The sequence below is a fragment of the Symphalangus syndactylus genome, chromosome 1 (assembly GCF_028878055.3).
Source record: "Symphalangus syndactylus isolate Jambi chromosome 1, NHGRI_mSymSyn1-v2.1_pri, whole genome shotgun sequence".
NCBI classification, from domain to species: Eukaryota; Metazoa; Chordata; class Mammalia; order Primates; family Hylobatidae; genus Symphalangus; species Symphalangus syndactylus.
The window spans coordinates 118,949,272-118,962,537 of NC_072423.2; the positions used below are offsets into that span (position 1 = coordinate 118,949,272).

The 13,266-nt window shown below is 41.8% G+C and overlaps 1 protein-coding gene across 8 annotated transcripts in view; it reads left to right on the forward strand.

Moving 5' to 3' along the window:
• Window positions 1-13,266, forward strand: part of ULK4 (unc-51 like kinase 4) — a 769,027-nt gene that overhangs the window by 68,244 nt on the left and 687,517 nt on the right. For all 8 annotated transcript variants that reach the window (XM_063611260.1, XM_063611259.1, XM_063611278.1 and 5 more), the window contains 2 exons: window positions 7,389-7,488; window positions 9,664-9,803. In XM_063611260.1, coding sequence (XP_063467330.1) covers window positions 7,389-7,488; window positions 9,664-9,803 — 240 coding nt within the window. The remainder of the gene's footprint in view (window positions 1-7,388; window positions 7,489-9,663; window positions 9,804-13,266) is intronic.

Sequence of the window (13,266 nt, forward strand, 5' to 3'; positions counted from 1 at the left end):
GCCTGCCACCATGCCCAGCTAATTTTTTTTTGTATTTTTAGTAGAGACCTTGTGATCCTCCCACCTCGGCCTCCCAGAGTGCTGGGATTACAAGCGTGAGCCACTGTGCCCGGCCGAAATTACATCTCTTAAAGCAGGTGGATTATTTTCTCTCATGTAAAGGAAACTGCACTTGCAAACTGATTCTACCATGTCATCAATTCCCTGTCATTCTTCTCTGCTATCCTTATTGAACTTGGCTTATGTGCAAGGCCATTTCACAGTTGCTAGATGGCCACTGTCACTTTAGTTATCATGTCAGCTTTCCAGGGAGGAAGGGGAAGAAAGGGGGTGCCACGGGGTTACCTTGAATAAACCCCATTAACTGTTTTCCAGGAAACCTGAGCTACTGACCCTGTTAACATCTTGTTAATATCCCCTTTCTGGGCAGGAGGGGCGGAAATCTTTTTCTGGACAGGCACAAGGCTGTTCTGTCATAGAGGAATTCTGTTATTAAAGATTTAGGTAAGCGACTAGCAGCTTTTCCATAAGGATAATAATTGCAGCATGTTTGTATGCTGATAGAAATGGTCTATTAGCAAGGGAAAATACTCAGCATAATGTGGTGAGGAGACAGTTGTATAAGTGAAGTTTGAGGGGGGTTGGGATCATGTATACAAGAGGAGGCTTTGGCTTTTAGAAGGAGCATGGATAGTTGAGGTAAGGCAGGGTATGGTACAAGATGCAAGTTGGTAGATTCCATGCCAGGCGCCTGAGAAAGTTCTCTTCTGTTTGGTTCTATCTTCCCTGAAATAAGCAAAGTAGGTAGGAAGGAGAGGAAAGATGAGGTGTGAATGGTCACTTGAAGAGCAGGTTGTCTTGGGCCATTTGAGATTTGTGATCATAAATTTAAAGTAAATCAGGCAGCATGGTTTGTTCTGCTTTACCTGCCTGAGTAGCTGCAGAGTATGTGGAGGGTTGGTTGAGTTTAACCAGAATTGGAATGGTTGTGGGAGCGAGCTGGAAAGGGTGTGTATATGGTCACAGGCTAGGATGTGTAAAAGAGATTTTGGCAGTAATGCAGTTTTAGTAAAAGTCTAGCAACACCATCTAATAAAAATATAGTGGGGGCCACAAATCTAAGTTTGAATTTTTTAGTGGCCACATTGAAAAACGAAAAACAAATGTGTGAAATTAACTTTGGTAATATATTTCTTTCTTTTTTTTTTTTTTTTTTTTTTTGAGACAGAGTCTCGCTCTGTCACCCAGGCTGGAGTGCAGTGGCGCCATCTTGGCTCACTGCAAGCTCCGCCTCCCGGGTTCATGCCATTCACCTGCCTCAGCCTCCCGAGTTGCTGGGACTACAGGTGCCTGCCACCATGCCTGGCTAACTTTTTGCATTTTTAGTAGAGACGGGGTTTCACCGTGTTAGCCAGGATGGTCTCGATCTCCTGACCTTGTGATCCACCCGCCTTGGCCTCCCAAAGTGCTGGGATCACAGGCCTGAGCCACCGCGCCCAACCTAACTTTGGTAATATATTTCTAAAGCTGGTATACACAATGTATGATCATTTCAACATATAATTGGTTAAAACTATTTATTTAATTTAATTAATTAATTTTTTGAGATGGAGTTTCACTCTTGTTGCCCAGACTGGAGTGCAATGGCGCCGTCTCGGCTCACTGCAACCTCACCTCCCGGGTTCAAGCAATTCTCCTGCCTCCTGAGTAGCTGGGATTACAGGCATGCGCCACCACGCCCAGCTAATTTTGTAGTTTTAGTAGAGACGGGGTTTCTCCATGTTGGTCAGGCTGGTCTTGAGCTCCCGACCTCAGGTGATCTGCCCGCCTTGGCCTCCCAAAGTGCTGGCATTACAGGTGTGAGCCACTGCAACAGCCTATTTATTTATTTTTTTGAGATGAAGTCTTACTCTGCCACCCAGGCTGGAGTGGAGTGGTGCGATCTAGGCTCACTGCAACCTCTGCCTTCTGGGTTCAAGTGATTCTGCTGCCTCAGCCCCCTGCGTTCCTGGAATTTCAGGCATGCACCACCATGCCTGCCTAATTTTTGTATTTTTTTGTAGAGATAGGGTTTCATCACGTTGGCCAGGCTGGTCTCAAACTCCTGACGTCAAGTCATCCACCCGCCTCGGCCTCCCAAAGTGTTGGGTTTACCCGGCCGGTAAAAACTATTATTGAGATATTGTTTATTATTTTTTGGCATGAAGTCTTCAGAATACTGTGTGTATTTCACATCTGTAGCACATCCCAGTTCCGACAAACCCACTTTTCAAGTTCTGAGTAGCCCCGTGTGGCACATCGCTCCCACACTGAACACTGCAGGTCTGTGGAGTAACTATGGATAGGTGATTGAAGTGAAGGTGGAGGGCAAGACTTTGAGAGGCAGTTTGGCCCAGCATTTGGAAGAGTAGGCATGGGGCGTATGTTGAATGATGAGGAGTGCTGGAAGGAATTGCTGGGGCCCAGATTCTGTTGGTGATTCTGTTGGAATTGCCCTGCCCCCTTTATTTTTCATCAGGACCTCCCGCTTCCTGTGCCTGAATCAGTGGGAGTCCTTAAACATGATCACCAGGTGGTCTTCCTTATTCTTTGGTGGCTTATTAGTTTTGCAGTTTCTCTTTTTTTTTTTTTTGTTTTTGTTTTTGAGAGAGAGTCTCTCTCACTCACTCAGGCTGGAGTGCAGTGATGTGATCACGGCTCACTGCGCCTTGACTTCCTGGGTTCAATGGATCCTCCTGCCGCAGCCTCCCTAGTAGCTGGGACCACAGGCATGTGCCACCATGCCTGGCTAATTTTTTAATTTTAGTTTTGTAGTTTCTTACAAGTTGCTCCTTAAATTTTCTCTTGGTCGCTCTGCTTTTTGCTTTTTAACTCCTCTGTCTTCTAAGTTATGTGGATCTATTTTCCTCTAATTGTGCTACGGTATGAGCCCACCTAGTTGTTCACAGAGTGTTTCATTTTTAAAATGAGCAGCTCTGTATATATGGGCTCATTTGTTTGTGTTAAGTGGTAGTAGAATTTGGATGTGACTTTTTTTTTTTTTTTTTTGAGACGGAGTCTCGCTCTGTCGCCCAGGCTGGAGTGCAGTGGCGCAATCTCGGCTCACTGCAAGCTCCGCCTCCCGGGTTCACGCCATTATCCTGCCTCAGCCTCTCCGAGTAGCTGGGACTACAGGCGCCCGCCACCATGCCCGGCTAATTTTTTGTATTTTTAGTAGAGACGGGGTTTCACCGTGGTCTCGATCTCCTGACCTCGTGATCCGCCTGCCTCAGCCTCCCAAAGTGCTGGGATTACAAGCGTGAGCCACCGCGCCCGGCCTGGATGTGACTTTAAAAAAAAGGTTTTTTGTTTTTTTTTTTTTTTTTTTTTTTTTTTGAGACGGAGTCTGGCTCTGTCGCCCAGGCTGGAGTGCAGTGGCGCAGTCTCGGCTCACTGCAAGCTCCGCCTCCCAGGTTCACGCCATTCTCCTGCCTCAGCCTCTCCGAGTAGCTGGGACTACAGGCGCCCGCCACCACGCCCGGCTAATTTTTTTTTTGTATTTTTAGTAGAGACGGGGTTTCACTGTGGTCTCGATCTCCTGACCTCGTGATCCGCCCGCCTCGGCCTCCCAAAGTGCTGGGATTACAAGCGTGAGCCACCGCGCCCGGCCTTTTTTTTTTTTTTCAAGCTGGGCACAGTGACTCATGCCTGTAATCCCAGCACTTTGGGAGGCTGAGGTGGGAGGATCGTTTGAACCCAGGAGTTAAAGACCAGCTTGGGCAACAAAGTGAGACCTTGTTTCTACAAAAAAATCAAAAAAGTCAGCCGAATGTAGTGGTGCAAGCCTGTGGTCCCCACTACTCTGGAGGCTGAGAGAGGAGGAGGATCCGTTGTGCCCAGTAGATGAAGGCTGCAGTGAGCCATGATTGTGCCACTGTGCTCCAGCCTGGGTATAGAGTGAGACCTTGTTTCAAAAAAAAAAAAAGGTTAAGAACAGGATTGAAAGCACTTTGGTAGTTGTCAGCAATTTTGGATCTTGGTGGTTTGCTAGTAATGCACACATTTTTGTGGTCTTATTTTTCATATTTAGTGGAATTTTAAAAGGCAAAAGCAAAACCTCCAAAACAACTTAGTATTTTTTAACAGATAGGCTTTTGCATCTTTATCATTTATTTTTTATGCACAAGTATTCTTTTTTTTTTTTTTTTTTTTGAGACAGAGTCTGGCTCTGTCCCCCAGGCTGGAGTGCAGTGGCACCATCTCGGCTCACTGCAAGCTCCACCTCCCGGGTTCACGCCATTCTCCTGGCTCAGCCTCCCGAGTAGCTGGGACTACAGGCGCCCGCCACCACGCCCTGCTAATTTTTTTGTATTTTTAGTAGAGACAGGGTTTCACTACGTTGGCCAGGATGGTCTTGAACTCCTGACCTCGTGATCCGCCCACCTCGGCCTCCCAAAGTGCTAGGATTACAGGCTTGAGCCACCGCGCCTGGCCTATGCACAAGTATTCTTATGATCCATAACAGAAATGTACATTTTTAAGATCAGTGTGTTTATCGTAAAGATTCCTTTTGCGATAGGGTGAATTGATGACATTAGGATTCACCGAGGGTATCTTTATTTTATTTTATTTTTATACTTATTGAATAGAAAATAAGTAAGAATGTTTCTATTTTTATTTTTTTTTGGAGGTGGGGTCTTGCCATCTTGCTCAGGCGGGAGTGCAGTGGTGCAACACAGTTCACTGCAGCCTTGAACTCCTGGGCTCCAGCTATCCTCCTGCCTCAGTGTCCTGAGTAGCATCACAGGTATGCATCACCATGCCTGGCTAATTAAAAATTTTTTTTTTAGTGGAGATGAGGTCTTACTGTATTGCCCAGGCTCGTGTTAAAACTGTTACTGAAACACCAGAGGTTTGGTATAGGTCCTGCTGTTTTCCACTCAGAAAACCAATCACTGAGATGACACGTATTGCCAGGGAAGAAGGCTTTAATCAGGTGCTGCAGCCAAGGAGATGGGAGCTCAGTCTCAAATCCAATCTCCCTGACTGATTAAAATTAGGGGTTCACATAACCGGAAAGAAACGTAGCAATGTGTGGGAAAACAGACCTCTGGAGGTGAAAGGAAGCAGTCATGATGAATGAGGGGCCTGGCGCTTCGTGTCTGGATGTGGCGATCTGGTGAGCTTCATTTCTTTGATACTTTTTGAGAGGCTTGGAGGTCCTTTCCTGAGGAAGGAGCTCAAATAAAACAGATGTAAGTTTCAAGCTTTAAGACTAAAAGTGTCAATTTCTATGTTTATTAAAAAAACTGTGGCACCGGTCCCCAACTTTTTTTGACACCAGGGACTTGTTTTGTGGAAGACAGTTTTTCCATGGAGTGGGGATGGTTTCGGGATGAAATGTTCCACCTCAGATCATCAGGCATTAGATTCTCATAAGGAGTGTGCAGCCTAGATCCCTCCTATGCGCAGTTTACAGTAGGGTTCATGCTTCTCTGAGAATCTAAGGTCGCTGCTGATCTGACAGGATGTGAGCTCAAGTGGTAATGCTTGCTTGTTGACTGCTCACCTGCTGCTGTCTGGCCTGGTTCCTAACAGGCCATGGACCTGGACTGGTCCATGGCCCAGGAGTTGGGGACCCCCTGGCTCAAGTGATCCTCCTGCCTTGGCCTCCTAAAGTGTTGGGATTACAGGCATGAGCCACTGCCAGTGACCAGGAGTATTTTTAAAAGTAGATTGTAGAATCCTTCTGAGAGTTCTTTTTTTTTTTTTTTTTTGGAGACGGAGTCTCGCTCTGTCACCCAGGCTGGAGTGCAGTGGCGCAGTCTCGGCTCACTGCAAGCTCCGCCTCCCGGGTTCACGCCATTCTCCTGTCTCAGCCTCTCCGAGTAGCTGGGACTACAGGCGCCCGCCACCACGCCCGGCTAATTTTTTTGTATTTTTAGTAGAGACGGGGTTTCACCGTGGTCTCGATCTCCTGACCTTGTGATCCGCCCACCTCGGCCTCCCAAAGTGCTGGGATTACAAGCGTGAGCCACCGCGCCCGGCCAAGAGTTCTTTTAAATATTATAAAAATAATATAAGTTCACTGTAGAAACTTGGACAATAGGGAAAAATGAAGAAAAAAAGGATAATTGTCCTATCACCTAAAGATAATCATTGCTTGACCAGGCACAGTGGCTCATGCCTGTATTCCCAGCACTTTGGGAGGCCAAGGTGGGTGGATCACTTGAGGTCAGGAGTTCAAGACCAGCCTGGCCAACATGATGAAACCCCATCTCTACTAAAAATACAAAAATTGGCTGGGTATAGTGGTGTGTACCTGTAATCCCAGCTACTCAGGAGGCTGAGGCAGAGAATGCTTGAACCTGGGAGGCGGAGGGTGCAGTAAGCCGAGATCGCACCACTGTACTCCAGCCTAGGTGACAGAGCGAGACTCCTCCTCAAAAAAAAAAAAAAAAAAAAGGTAATCATTGCTCATGTCTTGGTTTGTTTCCTTCTAGTTTTTGAATTTGTTCTTTAATGGTTTAGTCGTGGTGTAAGTTTGTTTCTTGCGCTTTTCAATTAACATAACACTCATTCCTCTGTTGTAAAATTAAGTATACATTTTAATGTTGACAATATTTTGTCAGTTGATAATAAAACTTAGTTAACTGTTGTGTTATTGAGTAGTTAGGTTATGTTTACTTAGCAGAAAATTTTTTCCCTTTAAAATTGTTTTTTTCTTGGCTATAAAAGTAGTATTAGTATAGCCAATAGAAAATGAGAGAAAAGTAGAATTAAAAAACACCAGCAGTTTCACCAATAACAGTAGCTATGTTGGTGAATATCCTCTGGTCGTTTTTCTATAAATAATTCTTTTGCAAATTTGTAATTACACAGACACACGTAAGAGTATTACACAAGTTTAAAAAAAATTATTTATTTATTTATTGAGAGATGGAGTCTTGCTCTGTCACCCAGGCTGGAGTGCAGTGGCGCAGTCTCAGCACACTGCAACTTCTGCCTCCTGAGTTCAAGCAATTCTCCTGCCTTAGTCTCCTGAATAGCTCGAATTTCAGGTGCGTGCCACCACGCCCAGCTAATTTTTATATTTTTAATAGAGACGGGGTTTCACCATGTTGGTCAGGCTGCTCTTGTACTGCTGACCTCAAGTGATCCAACCCACCTCGGCCTCCAAAAGTTACAGGTGTGAGCCATCTTGCACAGCCAAAAAAGTTTATTTTTAAGTTAGTGTTTTTCTGTGTAACTAGCCTACATAACCATGATTTCTAATGTCTGTATAGAATTCCACCAAATAAATGTCACCATTTTCTTATCCACTTACCAATTGTATATTTAGGTTTTTCTCAGTAGATGTAAGGGTTTTCGGAATTTCTTTTTAGAGTGATTCCTCTGTGTTTTTATAGGTCCGTCTCACCCATGAAATAAAACACAAGAATATTGTAACTTTTCACGAATGGTATGAAACAAGCAATCACCTCTGGCTAGTGGTGGAACTCTGCACAGGTAAGAAAGAGTATGTAAAAAGTGCTATGAATATAGTATTGAAGAAAACATGCTGTTAAGTTTTGTTTCTTTTGATGTTATTTACTATGTTAACTTGAAAATATTGCTCTGTGAATATTAGGGAAGGGTGAAGAGCAAAGATGTTTGGGAAAAAGAAGAATTATGTAAATTTAATCCCAGGTTGTGTTTACTTTGTTATATTATTACGTTACATACATAAAAATTTAGAAGTGTTTTAAAGTGATGATTAATTTATCAAAAACGTTTTCTCAATAAATAAAAAACATTTTAAGTTGACTAGCTATTAATTAGCTAGTAAATTTATAAAGTATCTTTTTGTTTTTATGAAAAGCATACTGTACCTCATAAAATTTTAAGCAATGTGAAAAAGTACAAAGATGAACCAAAAATAATTAGAGATAACAAGTTGTAGCTATTGCTTCATATAGCTTTCTAGGACTATATACAGGGAGAAAGGTGACTAAATACATATTATCTGGGCTTTTAGTTTCAAAATTTTAAGAGTTTAACAGGGAAAAAATGTAATAACCACTACTAAGTACTACTATTAACTACTACTAGGTATTACTGTTAGTGTACTTCTGTTTATACATTGAGTAACAATAAAGGATAATTGAATATTGATATAATTATTACTAGCTTTGTGCATCTAACTTATATTGACACTTAGAATATATAAAACTTAAAGAAGTAATTTGGATTAATAACTTATTTGATTGTATTTTTCTGAATCAATAGGACAGGATTATGGTTGATTACTTCCATGGATGTACACATTGACAAGGTTATCAAGAGATAGTCCTAGAATTAGTGTTTTGCTTCAGCTGTTGTTTCTGACCTCTGACCAGATGTAACATCCTAACTGTAAAACATGCCTACGTTTGTAACGGCACCTCACCCACCAAAACAAAATAAAACCCCAAATACCTCTTCCCTTCATCATAGTAATTCATATTCAACTTTCCAATGCCAGCAGAGACTTGACTTTTACTGAATTTGGCTGTTGTATTAATTTTTAATTTTTGTAGGTATATAGTAGGTGTGTATATTAATATTTATGGGGTACATGAGGTAGTTGGTACAGGCATGCAGTGTGTAATAAGCACATCAGGGTAAATGGGGTATCCATTTCCTCAAGCATTTATCCTTTGTGTTACAATCCAATTATATTCTTTCAGTTATTTTAAAATGTAAGTTATTTTAAAATTTAAGTTATTATTGACTTTAGCTACTTGTTGTATTATCAAATACTAGTTTTATTCATTCTTACTATTTATTTGTACCCATTAACCATCCCCACTCCCCCACCACCTCGCCACTACCCTTCCCAACCTCTGGTGGCCATTCTTCTGTTCTCTATCTCCATGATTTCAATTGTTTTAATTTTCAGCTCCCACAAATGAGTGAGGAAATGCAATGTTTGTCTTTCTGTGCCTGGCTTATTTCACTTAACATAATGACCTCCAGTTCCAACCGTGTTGTTGAAAATGATAAAATCTCTTTTTTATGGCTGAATAGTACTCCATTGTGTATATGTATCATATTTTCTTTATCCATTCATCTGTTGATGGATTGGCTATTGTAATCTTGACCCTTTAAAATAAAAGTTTATTTCTGGCATTTAGATGGTAGAGAAGTAACTGGGACCTTGGAAGAATATAGCAATGGGATTCTCAATGTGCCTGACTTTGGCCTTTTATTTCATCAATGGCACGCGCTAAGGGTTGTGATTATCTGTTAAGGAAAGGCATAGTCTTTTTTGCCATGCAGTACTTTGCAGAATGTGACCTGACTGCACAACAGTAAACGATACTATACTTTGCATAATGTGATTTAAGTGCACAGTTTTGGGGTATTTACCATTAGTATTTATAGCTGTTAGGGTTATTATCCTTTCATCTTACCTGCTTGCTTCTCACCATTCATCCATAGGGAGCAGGCACTTTCCTGAATCTGTCTCTGGTGCTTGGGCATAGACTTCTGTTGCAGTGCTCGGGCCACTGTATTCACTCACATGTGTGTTCCTTGACCAGACTGTCAGCGTTTACTGCCTTGATGATTTTTTAATGTTTGTATCTGTCAGCATGGAACCTCTCAGGGGCACTCTGTGATGGTAGGGGGTTGAAATGGGTGATTTTAATCAACTTCTTGCAGGTGGTTCCTTAAAAACAATTATTGTTCAAGATGAAAACCTCCCAGAAGATGTTGTGAGAGAATTTGGGATTGACCTGATTAGTGGATTACATCATCTTCATAAACTTGGCATTCTCTTTTGTGACATTTCTCCTAGGAAGGTAATTCATGAAAATTTTTGATTTTCTAACTGCTTCTGTCTCAAATTAGAGTGCTTTCTCAAAGATGTTATTTTTAGATAAAATTTTGGTATAGAACATCTTGAAATTTTAGTTAATCTTTTTTTAAAATAAAAGGAGGCAGGGCTCGGTGGCTCATGCCTGTAATCCCAGCACTTCGGGAGGCCGAGGCGGGCGGATCACTTGAGGTCAGGAGTTCGAGACCAGCCTGGCCAACATGGTGAAACCCCATCTTTACTAAAAACATAAAAGGCCAGGCGTGGTGGCTCATGCCTATAATCCCATCATATTGGGAGGCCGAGGTGGGCGGATCACGAGGTCAAGAGATGGAGACCATCCTGGCCAACATGATGAAACCCCATCTCAACTAAAAAAAAAAAATACAAAAATTAGCTGGGCGTGGTGGTGCGCTCCTGTAGTCCCAACTATTTGAGAGGCTGAGGCAGGAGAATTGCTTGAACCCGGGAGGCAGAGGTTGCGGTGAGCTGAGTTCGCGCCACTGCACTCCAGCCTAGCGACACAGCAAGACTCCGTCTCAAAAAAAAAAAAAAAAAAACACACACACAAAATAGCTGGGTATGGTGGTGGGTGCCTGTAATTCCATCTACTTGAAAGGCCGAGGCAGGGAGAATTGCTTGAATCTGGGAGGCAGAGGTTGCAGTGAGCTGAGGTCATACCACTGCACTCCAGCCTGGGTGACAGAGCGAGATTCCATTTCAAAAAAAAATAAAATAAAATAAAAAAAATAAATAAAAGGAAATATATGGTACTGTATTTTAGCTACCTAAGTTGCTTTTTGAATGTGAAGTCTCCCTTTCAGAGCTCTTTGAGTAATTACTTAATGCTACTAACCTATATTGTAAATGATGTACCCAATATGTCTATAAGGCCCTCTTAGCTCTTAAGTCATCTTACCAATTTATGAACCATTATTTTAGTTTCATAGTGGATTCTTGGCTATATATGTATGATTCCTGATATTATGGATCAAATATTTTCTTTTTTGGTAAAATTAATTATCCACAACTAAATGTGCTTCAGTATAGTAGAGTCATGAAACCTACTTGGTTTCTGAGTTGCAATCAACACTAACACTTAGAAGCTGTGTGAACCCGGACAAATTACCCTGCTTCTCTTTGCCTTAGTTTCTTTGTCACATGGAGATAGATTTTTCAAGATATCTGTGAGGATTACCTATTATATTTAGGTTAAGTTTCTAGGATAGTTTTCGGTAAGTAGTGTGCTCACAGTGACGTCAGTTATTGTGTTTATAAGTACATACTCTGAGGAATTGTACATATTACTGGTCTGAGTTTTTACTTTTTCTTTAATATGTGCCAAGGAAAGAAAAAACTGGATATTTCATTTAAGAATTTTATTTTTGCAGACCATCTGCATGAGAAGATAATTAAACCTGAAAAAGAAAACTCCATAAAATCATGTATAATGAATAGTAGTTCTTGTTTGAAATTATCATGTATGTGCCTCCAGTCTGCAGCTACTCAGCTGTCATTGTAGTGCTGAAAGCAGCTGTAGACAATTTGTAAATACCTGGATGTGGCTGTATTTCAATAACTTCATTTATGGATATGGAAATGTGGATTTCATGTAATTCATTGTTACATGTCTAGAAATATTATTTTGATTTTTTTCTCAGCCATTGAGAAATATAAAAACCACATTTAAAACATTTTTTATTATTATTTTTTTTGAGACACAGTTTCACTCTGTTGCCCAGGCTGGAGTGCAGTGGTGTGATCTCAACTTATTGCAAACTTTGCATGCCAGGTTCAAGCGATTCTCCTGCCTTAGCCTCCCGAGTAGCTGGGACTACAGACGTGTGGCAAATTTTTGTATTTTTAGTAGAGACGGGATTTCACCGTGTTGGCCAGGCTGGTCTCAAACTCCTGACCTCAGGTGATCCTACTGCCTTGGCTTCCCAAAGTGCTGGGATTACAGGCATGAGCCGCCATGCCTGGCCAAAAACCACATTTTTTTTTTTATTAATTTTTTTTGTGTGGCAGTTTTCAGATAGGGCTTTAAAAAAAAAAATCCGACACTCTTAGTTCATAGCTGTACAAGGCAGTGGCCAGGGTTTGTCCCAGAGGCTGTAGTTTGCTGATCTCTATCTGGGATTTGTTTAATGAGATTTATTATCAGCTGTTATGATCTGAAAAATTCAGGCTGCTTTGTAACCTAAACCTGTGTTGTAGAACAGGGGTTAGCGAAGGTTGGGCAGGATTCCTATTTTTGTAAATAAACTTTCACTGGAACACAGCCACGACCTTTGGTTTATGTAATGTCAGTGGCTACCATTGTGCAACAACATAATTGAAGTATGAGATTCCATTGAAATGAAATGACATTGAAGTACAAAAGACTGTATGGCTTGTGAAGTCTAAAATAGTTGGCTCTTTACCAACAACAAAAAAGTTTGCTGATCCCTGCCAGCGGTCCTCTGGACCAGCAGCATTAGGTTGACCTGGCACTTGGTAGAAATGGGCCCCGTCCCAGACCTGTTGAATCAGAAACTCTGGGGGTAGTGACTGGTAGTCTGTGCTTTAACAAGTCTTCCAGGGAATTCTGATGCTCACACAAGTTTAAAAGCCACTGTTGTAGACCAACAGACATCCTTAGTATGTATTTGTGACTAGAAGTTAAGAGTTAACTTCACGTTGCCTTTATTTTATTTATTTTATTTTAATTTTATATTTTTGAGACAGGGTCTCGCTCTCATGCAGACTGGAGTGCAGTGGCGCAACCTTGGCTCACTGCAACCTCTGCCTCCCAGGTTCAAGTGATTCTCGTGCCTCAGCCTCCTGAATAGCTGGGATTATAGGCGCCCGCCACCATGCCCAGCTAATTTTTGTATTTTGAGTAGAGATAAGGTTTCACCATGTTGGCCAGGCTGGTCTTGAACTCCTGGCCCTAAGTGATCTGCCCGCCTCAGTCTTCCAAAGTGCTGGGTTTACAGGTGTGAGGCACTGCACTTGACCCTACATAGCCTTGAAAAACCACAAAGCCACCTGACCCGTTGTACCTATGTAGAAATATTTTTAATAGAGGAAATAATAAAAGTAACAGAACATTAGTTACTGTCATGTTTTCAACAATCCATAGATTCTAATCACAAATTATATTGGCAGACTTGAGCACTTGTCACATGCCAGTGACTGTTACAGACCCTTTACCTGCATAACTTTGATTAATTCTTACAACAGTCTGAAGAGTTAGGTATTATTTTTCCCATTTTACAGGTGAAGAGACTGGGGATTAGAAAGGTTAAATAAATTCTTCAAGGTCAGACAGCAAGTAAATGGTGGACTTGGGTCTAAAATCCAGATCTCCAACTTTAATCTTAATGCTACATTATGCTTCCTCACTTGAATAAACAACACCTCAGGCAGTTGGGTTTTCAAATCCTGTTATAGCTGACACTGAGAGT